The sequence below is a fragment of the Acartia tonsa genome, chromosome 3 (genome assembly GCF_053477335.1).
Source record: "Acartia tonsa isolate MP-2025a chromosome 3, ASM5347733v1, whole genome shotgun sequence".
In the NCBI taxonomy this organism is placed as follows: domain Eukaryota; kingdom Metazoa; phylum Arthropoda; class Copepoda; order Calanoida; family Acartiidae; genus Acartia; species Acartia tonsa.
The window spans coordinates 12,410,909-12,430,817 of record NC_137262.1 but is presented as its reverse complement, the minus strand read 5'-3'; the positions used below and the strand labels follow the sequence as shown (position 1 = coordinate 12,430,817).

Sequence of the window (19,909 nt, the reverse complement as noted above, 5' to 3'; positions counted from 1 at the left end):
TTTCATTTAAAATGTTGTAGGAAAATTTATATGTCTTAAAAATGGATGAAATAAAAGCATATTTTGAGTCTAAAGGTAAAATCAAAGATTAAAAGCTCTTTTCAGTTTTAATTCAGGTTTTTAATTAAACAATGTTTTACATTTAATGACTTTAAGACCAAAGATAACGACCAGTTTTTAAAAAAGTGCTTCCGATTATTAAATTCAAACTTTTAAATAATATACTTTTTAAGGCTTAGATTCAAAAGAATTTGTAAGTTCTACGTACTAAGTAGTTGTACAAATATAAAAACTTGAAAATCATTATTTGGTGATGAAACTTTGAAATGAGTCTAATTTTCACAAGAAAAGCAGCATTTTAGTAGTGCCTAAATGTTTGTAATTTTTTTGCTTTCTTATTACCTATTTATGCTTGCAACCATAATTTTAATTAATAGGGAACTTTCATTTTCACAAAAATATTTTATGGTTTACTTTTAAACTGCATGGTAAAAGTTTGTTCTTTTTTAATATATATGTGATGTAAAGTACCTTTCTCCCTGCCTTGAGAGCATTGTATGTATTTTATATATTAACTTTTAGTTCTTGTGTCACCATTCTCGGAGCAAGTCTTTGCTCTGCGATTCGGCACGAACCTAAAAGTGTTAACCTTGTTATAATAAGGGGGGGGGAAGTTTTGACACATTTGCGTAAACAGGGAGTATAGGCTTTATCTTTGGACTGAGAGGATAGGTTATTAGGGATAAAATCATTCTTATATGATGAATTTTCCCAAGTTTTAAGATTTTTTGGATAGGCCTCCAGGTTCCGGAGCTCCAGGCCTCCAGGTCCTCTCTGTACAGGTAAAAATTAAAAAAATTATTTTTTTTTTGAAGAGTTAAAAGTCAACCTATGAAACAAAATATGCATATTTTTGAATGTTATTCACATATTTGAAGAAAAAAACGCATATTTTGTTTCATAAGTTGACTTCTAACTCTTCAAAAAAATTTTTTTTTTCATTTTTACCTGTACAGAGAGGACCTGGAGGCCTGGAGCTCCGGAACCTGGAGGCCTATCCAAAAAATCTTAAAACTTGGGAAAATTCATCATATAAGAATGATTTTATCCCTAATAACCTATACTCTCAGTCCAAAGATAAAGCCTTTACTCCCTGTTTACGCAAATGTGTCAAAACTTCCCCCCCCCCCCTTAATATCTATTTGTATGTTTAATCTGTCTTTGAATTAATACACTTTATTAGAATATTTAGCTGTTTATTCTTATTATTACTACACGTCATTTTTGGCGCAGTAGTGTAGTACGAACCTACAGCTCAGATTTTCTTTTAATTGTATTATTTCTTTGCTTTATTTTTGTTCAGGAAATTTTTGGACGCGATGAAGGTGGACATTGCTCATTTCAGGAAGTTGTCCCCGGCGGAGAAGCTTGAGTGTATATTCGAATTGCTGGTCTCGATGCAGGGTGATATTCATTCCAATGGGGATAAGCTGGATAACCTGATTAACCGAATGGCGCCGCTGGAGACGAAGGTTCAGGAGTTGACGGATAATGTTAATACTAACAGTTCTACGGTTACAGGATTAGTTAACAGTATGGACGATTTCGAAGCTCGAACTGCTAATGAAAAATTTTGTTTCCTTGAACAAGAAAGTTTGGTGGTGTTGCCAACACTTTCTATGGACGATTTCGAAGCTCAAATTGCTAGTGAAAAATTGTGTTCCCTTGAACAAGAAAGTTTGGTAGTGTTGCCAGCACTTTCAAAGTTAGGGGGGGGAGAGTGTATAGGTGGAGAGGACCAGGTAACAGTCAAGGAGATGGTGAACCAGGTCGAACCTCTGGAGAAGGAGAGACATGTGAGGCTGGACCAGGTCGAATTCCTGGACCAATTATGCTTGAAGAATGGAGAGATGGTGAACCAGGTCGAACCCCTGGAGGAGGAGAGATATGAGATGGTGAACCAGGTCGAACCCCTGGTGAAGGAGAGATATGTGATGGTTAAGAACACCATGTCACCATCCTGTCCATTGAAGGACACCACGACACTATCCTGTCTAGTGAAGGACAACATGTGGGTGGAGGACACCAACATAATGTTCAGGGAAAGATATGTGCCGCCCTGGACATGTACTATGTTGGTGGAGGACACCATGAAGGGGGAAAAGGTGCCGCCCTGGACATTGAAGGACACCACGACGTCATCCTGTCTAGTGAAGGACAACATGTGGGTGGAGGACACCAACATAATGTCCAGGGAAAGATATGTGCCGCCCTGGACATGTACTATGTTGGTGGAGGACACCATGAAAGGGGAAAAGGTGCCGCCCTGGACATGTATCAGCAGGGAGAGAAGGATAGACATGTGTAGTTAAAAATATATCCTTTTACAGTTTGTTTCTACAGGGAGACGAGGACAGACGAGTATCGTTAAATATGTATTCTCTCTACAGTTTATTTCAGGGAGACGAGGACAGTCGAGTATTGTTAAATATGTATTCTCTCTACAGTTTATTTCAGGGAGACGAGGACAGTCGAGTATTGTTAAATATGTATTCTCTCTACAATTTATTTCAGGGAGACGAGGACAGTCGAGTATTGTTAAATATGTATTCTCTCTCTTCAGTTTATTTCTTTCTACAATTTGCAGGGAAGAAGGATTTTCTCTACAGATCTGGATTGTATCAGCAGGATATACATGTACTACGGCGATTTGACGGCGGTGTGGCGGCGATCGATTTTTGTAGTTTTGCAATTAAGATATCTATAATTGAATAAGTTTTGTATCTGATAGATTTAAAATGACGGCTTATAAAAATGTATAGAAGTTGTGCCTCTGTAAGTATTTTTATTCAGGATGAAAAACTCGGAGATGTTATGTTGACATACAAATCATATCAATTATTTGTGGAGCAACTTTTTCTAGAATGAAAGAAAATTTATCTACTATTGTTATATCCATGTATATTACTGATCTTACTCGATTTTTTGGGAATGAACGTCAATTTATTTGCCATTGTCGTATCCATTGCTAATCAATGTAGATCTCTGATATTATTCGAATTAGTGGGATAAATGTTAATTTATTTGCCATTGTTGTGTCCATGCATAAGGTTAGAAGTTATAACATGTATAATTTGAAAAGCGCTGACATTGTTTAAATAATAAGGAGAGAAACGAAGCAACTCTATAAAGTTTGTGATGGAAAATATTTTGATTTATGATAATTATTTGAATTCTCGAAATATAACATTTTGTTAACTGTTGAATACGAGTTTATGAGATTATGTTATTATGAAAATCAAAATATATGCATTTAGTTTTTGTTTTGTTACACTGGAATTGGATATTTGGATATATTTATTTTTGTTTCAGACTATTGTGGTGTCTAACAGAGATAAGAATATAAAAAAAGAAGTTAGAAGATGGTTCAATTTCAATGACAACAGGAATACGATTTTGTAAAATTGTTAGAAGATGGATTTATTAAATATTAATATTGCGATTTGATAAAGTAATTGGAGAATATTTGAAATTATATATTGAAAAAATGGAATTTTGATGAAAAGCTGTAAATTGTTTTAAGTTTGAGTCAGATATTATAGTTTTAAATATTTAGTTTTAAAAAAACAATTATATTGCGGTTTATGTATAAATAAGAGTAGAGCTACTCTTAAGTTTATATGTATGGAAACAAAATATTTTGAATATGGAATACTATGAATAATAACGATAGTATTTGCGTAAATATAGATATGTGATTTTTGATCTGTGACATATTATTCATAGTACGAAATTTCTATTATAGATAGAACAGAAATTTTGTTTGTTTTATTTTTGAATTTACGTTGATTTGGATTGATACATACTTGTTATCATGATCAGTAGAATGTGATATTTGATTGGTGGGCGGAATTTTTGTGGATTTAACTAGATTTATTTTAAACAATTAAATGGCGATTTAAGATTGGAATGCATAACTCAGCAAAAATTTTTAATGAAGCAAATATTGTTATTCAGTATTTGATTATGATGTGAGAAAGAGAGAGAGAGAGAGAGATATGTGTGTAGAATTGGATTGTACAATGGACATATTATATGTGGATGAATTATGATATGTGTGCAGAATTGGATTGTATAATGGACATATTATATATATATGGATGAATTATCGGACATATATGTATGGTACGGAAATGAATGTTATTGGAAATACTTGTATGGAGAGAAGAGAACACTTGTTGATGTGTGTACAATGGATATATTATATATGGATGCTTGTTGAAAATAAAACTTTGTGCAAGTTTTGACAATAGATCTATTATGACTTCTATTGTATATGAAACGTTTTCGAATATGACGTATAAACCAAGGATGATAATATTCATAAAAATGGAGCATTAACACTCGTATAGTAAATGTTGATATATGATTTTTATTGTAATGAGAATATGATGTATAAAAACAAAGATGACAGCATCCGTAAAAACGAAGCAATGGAATGGCAGGACAAACGGACATCAACACTTGTATAGTGTCAAAACTTAAATAATCAGAATATACGCGTATAAGATTCAAGGCAAAATTGTAAGTAAAGGGGGGGGGGAAAATGTGGTGACTCGTGCCACGACATACCAGCAATTTTATTTTGGGTGCTACTCCCTTAGTTTTAGAGATAATTGGGTGAAATCTTTTGGGCTGGGTCACTAATTACCCCAACTAGAGGTATCTTTCAAAAAAAACGGCGGCGGGTCCGCCGCTCCCGCCGTTCGCCGCCATTTTCCGCCGCCGCCAAAAAAAATTTTTTTATTGCATTTCTCGCCGAATTAGGCAATTTGGAATCATTTGAGACCATGTTATTTTTTTCAAAAATTTTTCCCCTTATAACCAACCCTGCGGGGGGACTTAGTCATTTTTTTCAAATTCTCGTTTATTAAGGTATATCTTAAATTCAGTGCTTCTCCTGTGCTTTTAAAGATATTGAAACAAAATCTTTTGAGGTAGATCAGTAAAAAATATTTGAATAAAAAATGGCGGCGGTACCGCCGCTCCCGCCGTCCACCGCCATTTTCCGCCGCCGCCGCCAAAATTTTTTTTATTGCATTTCTCGCCGAATTAGGCAATTTGGAATCATTTGAGACCATGTTATTTTTTTCAAAATTTTTTCCCCTTATAACCAACCCTGCGGGGGGACTTATTCATTTTTTTCAAATTCTCGTTTATTAAGGTATATCTTAAATTCAGTGCTTCTCCTGTGCTTTTAAAGATATTGAAACAAAATCTTTTGAAGTAGATCAGCAAAAAAATATTTGAATAAAAAATGGCGGCGGTACCACCGCTCCCACCATCCACCGCCATTTTTCGCCGCCCACAGGACGGCTTGTAAGGGGAAAAATTTTTGAAAAAAATAATATGGTCTCAAATGATTCCAAATTGCCTAATTCAGCAAGAAATGCAATAAAAAAATTTTGGCGGCGACGGCGGAAAATGGCGGTTGACGGCGGGAGCGGCAGTACCGCCGCCATTTTTTATTCAAATATTTTTTTACTGACCTACCTCAAAAGATTTTGTTTCAATATCTTTAAAAGCTTAGTAGAGGCACTGAATTTAAGATATACCTTGATAAACGAGAATTTGAAAAAAATGACTAAGTTCCCCCGCAGGGTTGGTTATAAGGGGAAAAAATTTTGAAAAAAATAACATGGTCTCAAATGATTCCAAATTGCCTAATTCGGCGAGAAATGCAATAAAAAAAATTTTGGCGGCGGCGGCGGAAAATGGCGGTGGACGGCGGGAGCGGCGGTACCGCCGCCATTTTTTATTCAAATAGACATGTTGAAATTTTATTTGTTAAGTGATAACATTTAAGTATGGCATCTAAAATAATTGTATTATGTTTTAGATTGGTCGAAAAGAGGAGTAGTTGTGGTGGTTGAGATACAGTATTACCTGTTGGTGAGTTTTAGTTTGTTAAGATTTTATTTTTATGATGTTCAATATTGATATACATTTGATTAATGTTATATATACTAATACATGTTAAAGAAATTATTTTATTTTGTTGAATAAAAATAAAATATGTATTAAATAAATTTTGGCATCTAAAATGTTTGTATTATGTTTTAGATCGGCCGCAAGAGAAGTAGTTGGTGGTGACTGTAATCTAGTTTTGAATTTGGCCATTGTTTTGTGTTGACATTGATATGATTTGTCGGTGAGTGATTTGTTTTGTTTTATGATATAGTTAAAGGAGCATTCTTTATGACTGGTTATTGGTGGAGAGAGAGTGGAGGCTGGTACATGATACACTTTGCTCTGACCGATTAAATGGTTGTTGGTGGAGGCTGGTACATGATACACTTTGCTCTGACCGATTACATGGTATATGGTATATTTATGATTGTTTAGTAATTGGATCTATTACTATTATTGCTATTGCTGTTGGTAAGAGAGAATCTGTTTATAGATTTAAATGTGAAGTCTGTTGAAGTTCGGAATGCTAAACAGGATGCTAAAACTGCTCTCAAGAATGCAGTCAAGAAGCTTGGAGTATCACCAGGAAGGCAAATATCAAGTTCAAGGTTCCTGTATTCTCTGGCAACTATAGGGAGATTGATTGTCAAGGAGATTTAGTGATTATGAAAAGTATCTGAAGCTAACAACTGAGTGCTTGCACAAAACTCCAAAGGAAGCCTGTGCTAGGTTGACAACATATTTGGAATGTATGGAGCTGCTGAAGTTTATGGATGTTTATGGAGTTACTGATATTCTGTCTATTGTGCAACAGAATATGTTTCCTCATGATGTACTAGAGCTGAAGAAGAGAGTTGAAAGTAAAAGGAGAGCTGATGATGTTACAGATTAAATACTTGCAAACAATGATTGATGAAGCTATCTTTGAGCTTGAATATGATATCTCTATATATAAGAAGACTATTACTGATCTTGGCAAGAAGAGTCTTAAATCAACAAGTAGTGGCAAATCATATGCAGCTAATGATAGTACTGGTGATAGTGATGATCATAATCCTACTGAAGCAAGTCAATCTGTTGGTACTGTTGTTGCAACCCTTTCTCAACCTGTTACAAGTACTCCAATCAACAGTTGCCAAGGAGAAGAAAAGTAATTTAGATTGCTAGATTTATAATAACTGTTGAAAAGTTTTGAAGACTTGGAGGTGTTAAATTTAAGCAACAGTTGTGGATGTGTAAGACGTCGGAGAGTAGTTTTGAAGCTTAATTTGAAAATTGAGGATTCGTATGTCAAGGATAATGAAATAACATTGAGTTAAACAAAATATGTTGATATTGTAACATTTTGAACAGATGTGCACAGTGTGCCAGAATAACGTAAATAAATGCACAGTGAGTCAGGTAGATACAAAGAGCTAAACGAATTATGTTGATATTTATTTTGAACAGATGTGCACAGTGTGTCAGGATGATGCAAATAAATGCACAGTGAGTCAGGTAGCTACAAAGAGATGTATTTACAGTTGTCTAAATGAGACAGTTGTGCAGAATTTTCAATAGCATGCATTGTATCTTAAATATATTTATGACTGATAAAACGGATATTTGTAAGTTGTTAATACAGTGGGCAGTTAAAGTAAAATGCTGGTTAGTGAAGTTTTAGCTGTTCTAAAGAAGGCGGGGCTTAAAGATGATGTGGCTGTTGTAGATTTGACTGCCAGGTTGGATATCTTACTTGTTAATAGTTGGTGTTTTTGTCGATAGTTAGTATTGAAAAAAGAAATGGATCAGATTTCGAATCAATCTATGGCGAAGGTTTTGGTTGCTTTGTTCGGCTGCAGTTTTCTCTGTGTTGGTTGCTTCTGTTCATTGTTTTCAACGTTATCATTGGTTGGAGTGTTGACAGTAGCATCATTGATATCACGAAAATCATTGACAGTTTCTGTATTTTAAATGACATGTCGATTTTTGGATTCTATCAGAGATGTTATTAGCAGTTATTGTGGTTGTCATTATTAGGCTTAAGTCATGCCTGACTATGCAATAGATATAATCTCCTGGATGATAAATGTGAACAGCAGTTCTGATTTTGACCTGAGACCTCAAACATTTGGCAGGTGATTAACTTACTGGTCTGGCAGGGCTCTTTTGGCAGGATAAATGTTGGGGAGTTTACGAAGCTGTCGATGGTCGATAAGATGATTTTTATTTTTAATAGCAAGTAGATGAAATGAGAGCTGATGGTAACGCTAACATTTATTCTGTTGCAGGTTTGGCTACTAGAATGGTTGAGTTAAATGCTTGGTTGACTAACCTGCAGGATCAGCAACGTATTTTGAATCAGGAAAGGGTGAATTTTGGGAAGTAGCTAGAGTCGATGCTAGAAAGGATTCGATCCCAATTTTTTGAAGATGTTGGAGGCTTCTTGTGGTGGAGGTGAATGGTTGTTGTGTTGTTTGAGAAAATCACAGTTGCTAAGTGGAAATCAGTTTATAAATAAGTTTATAAATGGTGAATGGCTGTTGTGTTGTTTGAGAAAATCACAGTTGCTAAGTGGAAACCAGTTTATAACTAAGTTTATAACTAAGCTAAGGTCAACTGGCTGGTATGGTTATATCGTTTGTGGTGTTGTAGCATTGGTATGGTTATATCATTTGTGAGATGTTGATGGATTGATGGATAATGATGGATTGATGGATATGAATGATACTACTATTATCAAGAAAAATCTGGCAAAAGAAAATGAATATTATGATCAAGAATAATAATAGTTTTAATGTGTGTTAATTCATAGTTTTATTTTTATGTATTAATGTTTTAAGTATTTGTCGAGGCAGTAGTAGTCTCTGAAGGTTATATGTTATCAATGTTTTCTTATATCAATGCATCTCTAATGATTATGTGTTAATTTATGCATTTCTGATGGTTATATGTTAACCAATGTTTTTTTATATCAATGCATCTCTGATGATTATATGTTAATCAATGTTTTATAAAAAAATATATATAAAAGAGAAAAAAAAAAACACATAAAGAGTAAAAAAAGGAACATAAAAAAAAACATAAAAGAGTTTTAAAAAACCAAATAAAAAAAAAATATATATGAAGTGTTAAAAGATCTGAAAAGAAAATTAAAAAAAAAAAAAAAAAAAAATCTATGACAGGTGTCATAACAGATCAATCATTATTTAGTTGATAAGCATTTAATGCTACCTATACAATATTTGATAAAATAAAATGTAATAAACATATTGTTATATTCAACATGTAATGTTACAGTTTCGAAATTTATGTTCATATTAAAGCCGGGGAGAAATGTGATGTAAAGTACCTTTCTCCCTGCCTTGAGAGCATTGTATGTATTTTATATATTAACTTTTAGTTCTTGTGTCACCATTCTCGGAGCAAGTCTTTGCTCTGCGATTCGGCACGAACCTAAAAGTGTTAACCTTGTTATAATAATTAATATCTATTTGTATGTTTAATCTGTCTTTGAATTAATACACTTTATTAGAATATTTAGCTGTTTATTCTTATTATTACTACACGTCATATATTTAAAGCTAAGTAGGTATATTTAAAATTTATTTTTCATCAATTTCTTAGATATTGGCCCTAAAGATATTACAAAGGGCATAATAGCACACGAAATCCTTGGAGTTGGAGTTTTAGCAGGTTTCTGGGTTGGCTGCTATTTTATCCGTCCATCTGGAAGGTATGATAATCTATTTTGTATATATATAAAGTAGTAAGGGTACAGAAGGGCTAATTTTGTGTATCATTATTAAGAATGTACATTAATTTATCGGCTATTGTCTTATCCTTGATAAATTTTTGAAAATTGCCAGGCTTATTGAAGAATTGTAAGTATACAAACTTAAAAATCTAATACTCTTAGGTTTATGACTGCCATGAAATTGAAAAAGCCAGCGCTATGGTCGGCTTCAGAACAAAGAATGCAAAAATCTGCTTTGCTCAATAAAATTATACAAAATAAAATAGTCAGTTCTGGCCAGGTAAATTATAATTACAAAAATTCTCACATTACACCCGAAACAAAACTTATACTTTCATAATAGGAAAAAAAACTTCGTGATTGGACATTGTACTGATTTCCTCTTCATATTTTGCCAGGCATTGAAACTTTAACGTCAATAAATAAAATTTTAACTGATAATTCTATAATAAATCTGTCCGCTTAGATCTCGGTAGCGACTGCACCGATTGAGTTATCAATTTCACTCCATGGGTAGGTTTTTTAGCTATTTTTATCTCTAAAATGAAAGATGAGGCTACCTAAGCTATATCCTATTATATAAAGTATTAAGCTTTTTTTTTGTCTGTAGCGAAGGATCTCGCTAACCGCTTAACCGATAGGGTTCTCCTTAACAGGGTAGCTTCTCATAGGTCCCGGCAAGGTTTATAACTATTTTGGGGGAGGGTACCACGACCCTCCCAAGAGAAATCGCCCCTATAATAAAATTCCCCCCCCAAAAAAAAAAAAATTTTTTTTTACTTTTTCTTTTAAAATCTAAAATAAGAAATTGGGTTATCAAATTCGATTCCCCTCTCCTCAAGTGCCCCTAGAGGCTTCTAGGGGCGTAGCCGCTAGTTGTTTCATAAAGCGATACAACAACATTGAAAAAAACGCTGCATTAATTTAGAAAAAGTAAGTATACTTCACGTTCAGTTGGGGCAAGTTTAATATTTTACTGTAGAAAATTTATTTATTTTATTTTAAACCCTCTCTGTATTATAGGCAACAAGGTTAGTGATATCCTATGTGGAGGGAACATTTCTCAGAAAACTTTTAGTGCCAGTATTAGTCCCGGCTAAACTTTGGTTGGCTGCTCAAATTGTTATCAACACTAAAACATGAATTTGATCAGGGGTGGTAATCTGAAATCTCTGTCAATTTGTTCTCATGTTCTTTAGTGTCCAAATTCTTATTGGTGCCTCGGATTGCCTTCACCTAGATTTATTGTTATTGTTAAATAGATTTAGTATTAAGCCATATCATAATTTTCAAACATTAAAACAAAAGGAAACCAAATCTGAAAAACAGTATAGAAATTTTTTTTATGTTCCCTTCTTGGAACTAAAGGGTGAGCAAAAAAAAATGCGTAGATTTTTGAAATTCAAATTGCGCGGCTTGTGTTAATGGTAGATAAAAGGCACGCATATCGTTAGAACCGCTAAGAAGTCTATTTTTAGAAAATATAAAAACTATTTCTATGCTATGTATAGTTTAGGAGCTACGTGTTAGAATGTCCCAACTGACTTAAAACTTGACTTGCGAGTAAATTTTGGGACATTTTACCATCTGGCTCCTAGATTATTTGTAGCACAGGAACCGTTCTTATATTTCCAAAAAATACAGTTCATAGCGGTTCTAACGGTATGCGTAACATTTTTCTACTATTAACACAAGCAGCGCAATTTGAAATTTAAAAATGTAGGCATCTCTTTTTGCAAAATATCTTCTCTAATTTTTAGTTATATTTTAAAATTTACTCGCAAGTCAAGTTTTACACCAGTTTGGACATTTTAACACGTAGCTCCTAAACTATGCGTAGCACAGGAATCGTTTTTATATTTCCTGAAAATAGACTTCTTAGCGGTTCTAACGACATGCGTGCCTTTTTTCTACCATTAACACAAGCCGCGCAATTTGAATTTTTAAAATCTACGCATTTTTTTTTGCTCACCCTTTATATATTTTGGGGGTGTTGTATGTCACAAATTGTTATTGTTTTTAGATATTTATTGAATCATACCATCTGTGATAAATAAAGTAAAATGTTTTATACTTTTTAACATATTGCAGAATCAAAACATAAAATGGAGACGGAAGTGAAAATATTTTTGGATAGTTCAGATGCAATATCTAAACAACAATTACTTGATGCTGCATTTATTAGAGATCTGGCTAATTCTGCTAGAGAATTAGAAAATAGGTTGGTGGCCAAAAAATCTTATTTAAAAATACTCAGAAGTAATGTAGGTATTTGTGTTTAGATTTCACTTTATATCAAAAACATTATGATACAAATTATTTTGTTTAGAGAAAAATTGCTAGATGGGAAAAAGATGGAAACAGCAAAGTGGCCAGATGAATTAAGGTACGATTATGCAATTATTTTAAATTACATGAAAAATATTGTTTATATTCAACTAGTGGCGTTCGGTAGGAGGGTTTTTAAGGGTGTCAATATGGGGTGCTTAGAATTCATTGAAATATAGGATGCCCTGCCTTTCCCTTTTTTCAAATCTTAATAGTTTCACACACCCCTGGTGAATCACTGCATGCCACTAAAATGAATAAAAAAAAATTAATACAGTGCTGAATTGATGATTGAGATCTGTAGACTATTTGGAAATCTCTGCTTTAATAATCCAAAAGGTAAATATTTTTGTGTCTATTTCACTAAAGTTGAAAATATAAAAAGATTATGATAAATCATAAAAATCCAGTAGATAGGGTGTACGTAAAGGGTTGCTTACTACCCTCAAACTTTTAAACCCCTCTTTACAACCCCCTCAAAATTTTTAAAATACATTAGATTACCCCCCTCAAAAAATACTTAGGTGTCCTTGATATAGATGAAAATAAAAAAACATTCTTAAAAATATACCTAAATGAGACACTTTTTCCTATTTACTTTTTTTTCAGGAAGAGAGTTGGTGAAAAGTTTGGGATTACTTGCAACTCTTGGTACTGCTGTGGATAAAATCAGCCAACAACATTTTCTTAATACCAAACTAATACTAGGAATTTTACAGTTTATGATATGATCTACATTAAAATCTTTAAATCTTTATCAGATACCTATTTTGAGTATTTAGGTTTATTTAAAATTCATCCTATATAATACATACTTTCTATCCTGAAAAGCTTTTTGTTTGTCCCTTAAAAACTTTCTATCTACTGAACCGAATGAGTTCTTCTTTATTATATGGTTTAAGGCTATTTTATTTTAAATTTAAGTCTGCATATTTTCAAGCTATTTTACTCATATTCTATATGCGTTGACGCTTTTAAATAGAATTTTAATTGTAAAATAAATTTGTAGTATTACCGGCGTTTCTACAGAATTTTATAATTGACAATACAGAAAATATGCATTTGATCTCACCAACTTTAAACTCTATCACGAAAATACTTGCAAACACCGAACAGGTAATAATAGTTATTTATCGAATGGTATTATAGACAGCTTTCCGCGGATATTAAAATTAAAAACTTAGGTTAAAACCATTTTTTTTTATTGGCATTAACTGGTTCTAATCCACCGGATATTAATCGATACTTGAAATAGTTTTTCATTTCTTATTCTGGTAAATAAATCAATAAAAAATAAAGGTGTCATTTTGAAACTGGTAAAATATTCAACCATAATAAACTATTTTTACCCAAAAATTTTCAATGGTTAATATATAGTTTTTCATTCCTTATTCTGGTAAATAAATCAATAAAAAATAAAGGTGTCATTTTGAAACTGGTAAAATATTCAACCATAATAAACTATTTTTACCCAAAAATTTTCAAAGGTTAATATGGTTACAAAGTATTTTGTATTCTACTCTAGAGTACAATATTACGCTGTATTGGTAACAGGGTTGTCGAATTGGGCACTTTTTTTTATATTGGGCGGCCCAATTGCCCAAAAGGGTTTTAGGCGGGTTTTGGGCGCCCAAAAGTGGTTTTGGGCACCCTTTTTGGGCAAATGTCGTAAAAAGCATATAAAAGGATATTAAATAGCCTAAAACCATACCTAGACTTATTATTAGAAATAAAATAGCCTAAAACCATCTCAGGACCTATAAAGGCTCCACTGGAAAGGAGAACCATATCGGTTCAGCAGTTAGCGAAATCCTTCTCTAGATACAAAAAAGCTTACTAATTTATATAGTTAACTGGCGGCTACGGCCCTAGAGGCCTCTAGGGGCACTTGAGGAGGGGAGAGTCAAATTTAATAATCCAATTTTATTATTATATTAGATTTAAAAAGAAAAATTTTAAAAAAATTGGGGAGGGGGGGGGGAATAATTTTTTTTTTTTTTGGGGGGGGGATGGGTTTCCTCCTCCCATTTTTATTTTTAGTTTTAAAAAATAAAAAAAAGTTTTTGGGGGAGTATAATTTTTTTCTAGGGGCGATATTTCTTAGGAGGGTGGTGGTACCCTCCCCCAAAATAGTTATAAACCTTCCAAGAACCTATGAGAAGCTACCCTGTTAAGGAGAACCCGATCGGTTCAGCGGTTAGCGAGATCCTTCGGTTCAAACACACAGACACACAAACAAACAGACACACATCCTGTTACTTTAGTATAAGGATATCACCCAAAAAATAGGCCCGCCCCCCCCCCCTCTTTTTTAACCCCCTCCCCTTTTTCTCTCCCCCTAAAAGGGGGATGCCCAAAAGGACCTTATATTGGGCGGCCCAAAACCGCCCGCCCAAAACTGCCCGCCCAAAACTGCCCGCCCAAAACTGCCTGCCCAAAATGACAACCCTGATTGGTAATCAACAAAGAAAATACCTATTTAGAAGACACCCTTACTTTTCACTGGTGGATATTATTAAGCCAAAATGATTTTATACCTAAAATATTCCTTCCCCTGTTCATCAACCATCATTAGAAATAAATTGTACAGTTCACAAAGTTTACCTATTATGTTGCAGGTTGACAACACAGGTTCTCTTGAAGACCTTCTTGTAGTTCTCTCGGATGGTGATCAGGGAGCTCTTCTCTTTGACTCTCAACTTGCTGCTACTGCGGCTAACATTATAAAAGCTTCAGGTGATTTTTCTGAATATGGAATTTTTTAGGGGAGAAACCAAATGGTGAAGTAGTGGTACACAAATAGTCAGCCTTATTAGGTTGTTAGAAAAAGATAGGAAGAGAAGGGGACATTGGACTGCAAATTATACTAATACCCTAAGTTTTATAACCTTTCTCTCTCATTCCTGGCCCAAAACTTTTTAGACTAACTTGCTTGGGTAATGGCATGTGTGAAATTTTATATACAACAGGTGCTGATGTAAACGTTGACTTGATAACTGCCATGATCACGCTAACAGAAGACGATGACAAAAGTCGTCTTTTCTTTGAAGCAAAGCTGCATAATGTATTGCAAAGCAACCTGGATATTGGCATGTACAGCGAGGAAAAGGATGAAGAAACTGGGAAAGCTGATAAGGATCTGATGGCTGAACTATTTGTTATGGTCCTTGGGACTGCACAAATTCAGGTAATGATTATTCCACAGAATTTATGTTGTATTTTGAACAGGTAAAACAAAAAATGCGCAATCTTTTAAAGAATAAATCTGGCAAATGAAACGAAAGTTAGAAAGTTATTTGACAAATGATACTATTGATTATGGTATTTATTTACTTTTTAGGATGTGAACCTGTCCTCTCTTGTATCTTGGTTGAAAAGAGATAAAATTCTATGCGCTAGCGCTTTTCTTATTTTAGGTAATCTTAACTTTTTTACAGGAAGTACAGTAAAAAACATAATTTTAGTTCGTTTTGTAATATTGATATATAAAATGCCTGTTGCTGTGTTTTTTATAATACATTCCAAATAGTTTTTTATTATACTTATTGACTAGATTGTTCTTTTTTCTATTTAAATATTTTGTGATTTCCTTTATAGGTAACCTATGCACAAGTGACGAAAATGCGGAATTGATAGCTACTCCAGAATTTATAGACAGTGCAATTGAGACTCTTTCCATCAGGAAAAGATCCTTTATTATTAACTCAATTACTGTTCATAAACTCGTGTCGTGCTGTTAGATTAGTGATTAAAAGTTAAACGTCTTGAACAATGTTAAAATTCTTTCCTGTTAATGCTCATCGATTGCAAGTCCATTTGCCTGAAAGACCTAACTGTGGTTGGTTTTAAGTTCTACCTGTTTTTAGGCCTTGGCATAGTCCCCACTTTTACTTTTGACTTAACATGGCTAATCAACCCTTAAACTTATTAAAAGGATCTTAAACATAGGGACAAGTCAGTGCGTCATGCTCTGTTAGGATGTCTACGAAACTGTTCTGTAAATCCAAAATCCAGGTAAAACTTGAAGTTATCTGGTTGATAATTTATGAAATTTCTTATGCTCATATATATTTGTTAAATGCTTAAATATGTACTTGTTTTTATTATTATAGAGATCTGCTGATAAGCAAAGACCTTGGTAATCACCTACTCAAGTTTTCTGAAGACCTCGATGACCCAGCCCATATGCACAAGCTGGTGGCCATTCTCAGGCTGCTCTCCTTGTGCAGCGAGGCTGTGGCCCGCAGGGTTGGAGAGAATGGGGACTTTATTCATAAGCTTGTACAAATGGGAAGTGTTGAAAACCAGTTTTCAACAGCTCTTGGGCAGCTTAATGTGGAGACGGGAAGGTTGTTCAGCACTGTTATTGTCAAGGTTAGTCTATTATAGATCTTATGAAAGTAAAGTTACTTTATCAATGATTTTATTGAATTATGTTGGCTTAAATAAAATAAGTATATCTTAAATGAAAATTTATCTCAAGAAACAATATGTTTATTAGAAGTTGTAGGGGGAAATGCATCAAAAATTGTTCTAGATGAGGAGAAATTCAAAATTGACAATCACTCTAACATTTATAAAACAGACAAACCTAAACATTTGGTTATTCCTAAAATCAATAGTTTTAGAAAGGTTAATTAACATTATTTATTTATAATAAACTTCAATTAATCTAAATTTTATTCAGACCCAAAACCCATGCATAATGCGTACAATACTTGACAAGAATGGTCTCCCCCACCTTCTCTCCCTGCTCTCCTCCCCACACCTGGTGATGCTGAACCAGTCTGTACTCCCACTCTGCCTGCTATACACCTTAGATCCACTCCCTGACCAAGTATGCACTGAAGTTACTCCAGAGGTTGTTAATAAGATTGTCAATATTCTGGATATTAAGAAACCTGTGGATGGTTATAAAATTGTAAGATTTTGTTAGATTTTATAAAAATATGAATTTTCATTATATAAGTTTTAGAAAAGACATTTTTTCCATATGTTGCCTAGCAAAAATAATCTAACCACATGAAGAAAGATCTAAAATTTATAACTTAATATATGACATGTCATAATGGATTGTTGATCAATAAATTTTTGTTTTTTATAGTCATAAATTGTTTTAGTGTAGCTTCGCCATTAAGATTATAATTTTTATTTAGGTTCATGAAAATGTGCTGAAGCTTTTTACTGTGATGATTGGATGCAAAAATGAACAAACTGTGTCTTTATTAAGGAATGTTATCTTACATTTGTACAACTAAAGTAGCTGAATGCTTGTGTGTTACAGTTAAGATCTCTAAAACGTCGAGACCGAGAAAAGTGCGTACATCGAACGATTATCATAAATGAATCATTCAAATTTGAGCAGGTTTATAAAGAAAAGGGCCTCTGAAACTTTGTGTAATAAAAAATGGATACATAAAGAAATTATGGTATTTGGGTTTATTTAAAATAGTAAGTATAAACTTTACATATGTTATTATATTTTGTTATATAAAGTAAGATATCTCTGACATAATTAGAAGGGTTTGCTTTTAATCAAGTTTTACATAGAAATTTAAATGATACTATATTAGAGTCACTAGTGTTTAAATTATCATACATGTTAGTGTTATCATACATTTATGCAAATAATTTTAGAATATACGTGGATACTTTGACATGGGGAAAATTGTTGTCAATTTAGGTTCCTAACATGGACATCATTTATTGGTCAGTTCGTTCATCTAGTAGGTAAGGAGGGGATGGGGGAAAGGTAGTGGATTAGGGGTATCGTTATTTTATCCAGCTACAAGTTTCACTTTACTTTACATGAAAATCTGGTATAAAATCCAAATAATAATAAATCGATTTCTTTACAACTGGCGAAGACTAATTTTTGTGTTTTATAGATAAGAACTCAAAAACGCCAAAACATGGAACAAATATAATTCTCAAAGCATCATTTGATTTTGTTCCGATTTATGAAGAATAGGGCCTCTGAAACATTGGCAAATTATTTTTTAAAAAGTGTAAGGGTAGCGGGGGTTTTATAGAATAGAAATTATAAACTAAATAAAAATATATTTTGTTGTAAAGAAGATATCTCTGAAATAATTAGAAGGGTTTGCTTTCAATGAAGTTTTATATAGAACTTAAATTAAATTTACTTTTTATTATGATAACAAATGATCCAGGGAAAGTAACCTAGTAGCCGGAATAAAGAATTATCAATCTAGTCTTGACCAAGAAGAAAACAAGACTGAATATCAGCTGACAACATTAATATTAAACAAACTTTCTGCATAATATTGTTTTAAAATGTAAAATTAATGTTTTTATAATGCTTGCTTTGAATCACTATGCAATACTATGCAATATTCATATCCTTAAACATTATAAAATGTATTCAAACAACTTTTCAAAAACAGTTGAACAGTATTATACCCAAACTCATTTGCATTTATGCTTTATTTCAGCTTCATCAAATTTGAATTATGCTTTTTTTCTGGTGATTTTATGTTAAATACTTAAACGATAGGTATTTATATCTTACAATGCTTTTATTATACTATACGTTATTAGTATTTTAATGTATTAAAAACCACTAATTAAAAGAAATATGAAATATGCTACAAATTTTTAAACAATAAAAAGGACAATTAAACTTTTATAAAACTGTAATTGCAGATAGTTGCTTTATGCTTTGTTTATTGATAAAGAAATCAGTTCTAAACATTGTGCCAAAAATATAATCAAATAATTAATATTATACTGAAATAAACATTATTAATACATTTGTTGTTCTTCATATTTAATATTTCAGAGATTTTTAAAAAATGGATTGGAATCTCGCGACATTATTAAAGCCCCCAGATAAAATACCTAAGAATTGGGATTCTAATAAATCCTACTTAGAACGGCAGTATAAACTTTTATTAGAAGATTTTGTTCAACCATTGAGGTAAACTTACAAATACAAAATCAATGTAAAAGGAAATTTGCCCATAAATAAAGCAACAATGAAGGCAAATAGCGTGTCCTAACTTTTATGATTTTTCTTTAGCCCATTAAACCAATTTAATTTTTAAAAAAAACCTTGAATTTCTTCAAAAATAAGAGGTCTACAAAAAAACAATGGCTTGTCTAAATTCTATGGATCATTTTACATCTACTACTTACTTAAAACACCGAGTAGCTATTTTAAGAAAAAGTCTCAAAAGTTAGGACACGTTCTTTAATAGGTACATCTTATGCCTTTTTGTACAATGTTGTCTATTATAAATATATTAGGCCTAATTTTGATGTTATAATTTAAGAGTGCTTGAAAATTACAATTTTTTTTCAGGGATGCTTTATCTGAGTTGCAAAATAATCCAACATCCCCAAATATCAGTAACTTAAAATTTCTTGGTAGTTACAAAATTAGCCAACAGGTGTCTCATAAATTCTTGGGGTACCAGCTTATTTCTATAGGTGAGTCAGAATTGAATTAAATATGCAAAAATATATATTATATGAAAATATATACCTTTTATTTCAAGTAAAATTATGTATAATAGCCAAAATTAACATTTTAAAGGAAATAGTTGTGATGAACTACCTCTACCTGGATCCCTCGTGGTTCTTGTACCTGAAACCTGTAGGTCTAGGGTGCAAGATCCAGGTATTGTTCTTACCAAGGCAGAGCTGGATGTTCCTAAAGAAGGACAGAAGGCTGAATTTAGGTATTTTGATGAAAATTTTAGTATAAAGTCTTCATGGAATTGTAAAGTATTCTTACCTATAATTGATAATTAAGAATATCTTAGCACACTCCTCTACCCCCACCCCTTCCCTAAAAAAAGGACAAAATAATGTGGTGGTGTCACCTGAAATAAAGTTTTTTATGTTTAATTC

The 19,909-nt window shown here is 32.8% G+C and overlaps 2 protein-coding genes across 2 annotated transcripts in view; both read left to right on the top strand.

The window, feature by feature from the left end:
• The window catches only part of LOC145313959 (RNA-binding protein 25), a 307,513-nt gene that overhangs the window by 27,266 nt on the left and 260,338 nt on the right, over positions 1–19,909 (top strand). The gene's annotated exons all lie outside the window — the stretch shown is intronic.
• The window catches only part of LOC145314004 (NFX1-type zinc finger-containing protein 1), a 55,165-nt gene continuing 53,442 nt past the window's right edge, over positions 18,187–19,909 (top strand). Inside the window, exons 1-3 of the mRNA XM_080153729.1 lie at positions 18,187–18,974; positions 19,359–19,486; positions 19,593–19,737. Of these exons, the coding sequence (XP_080009855.1) occupies positions 18,850–18,974; positions 19,359–19,486; positions 19,593–19,737 (398 nt within the window). The 5' untranslated portion in view covers positions 18,187–18,849. The remainder of the gene's footprint in view (positions 18,975–19,358; positions 19,487–19,592; positions 19,738–19,909) is intronic.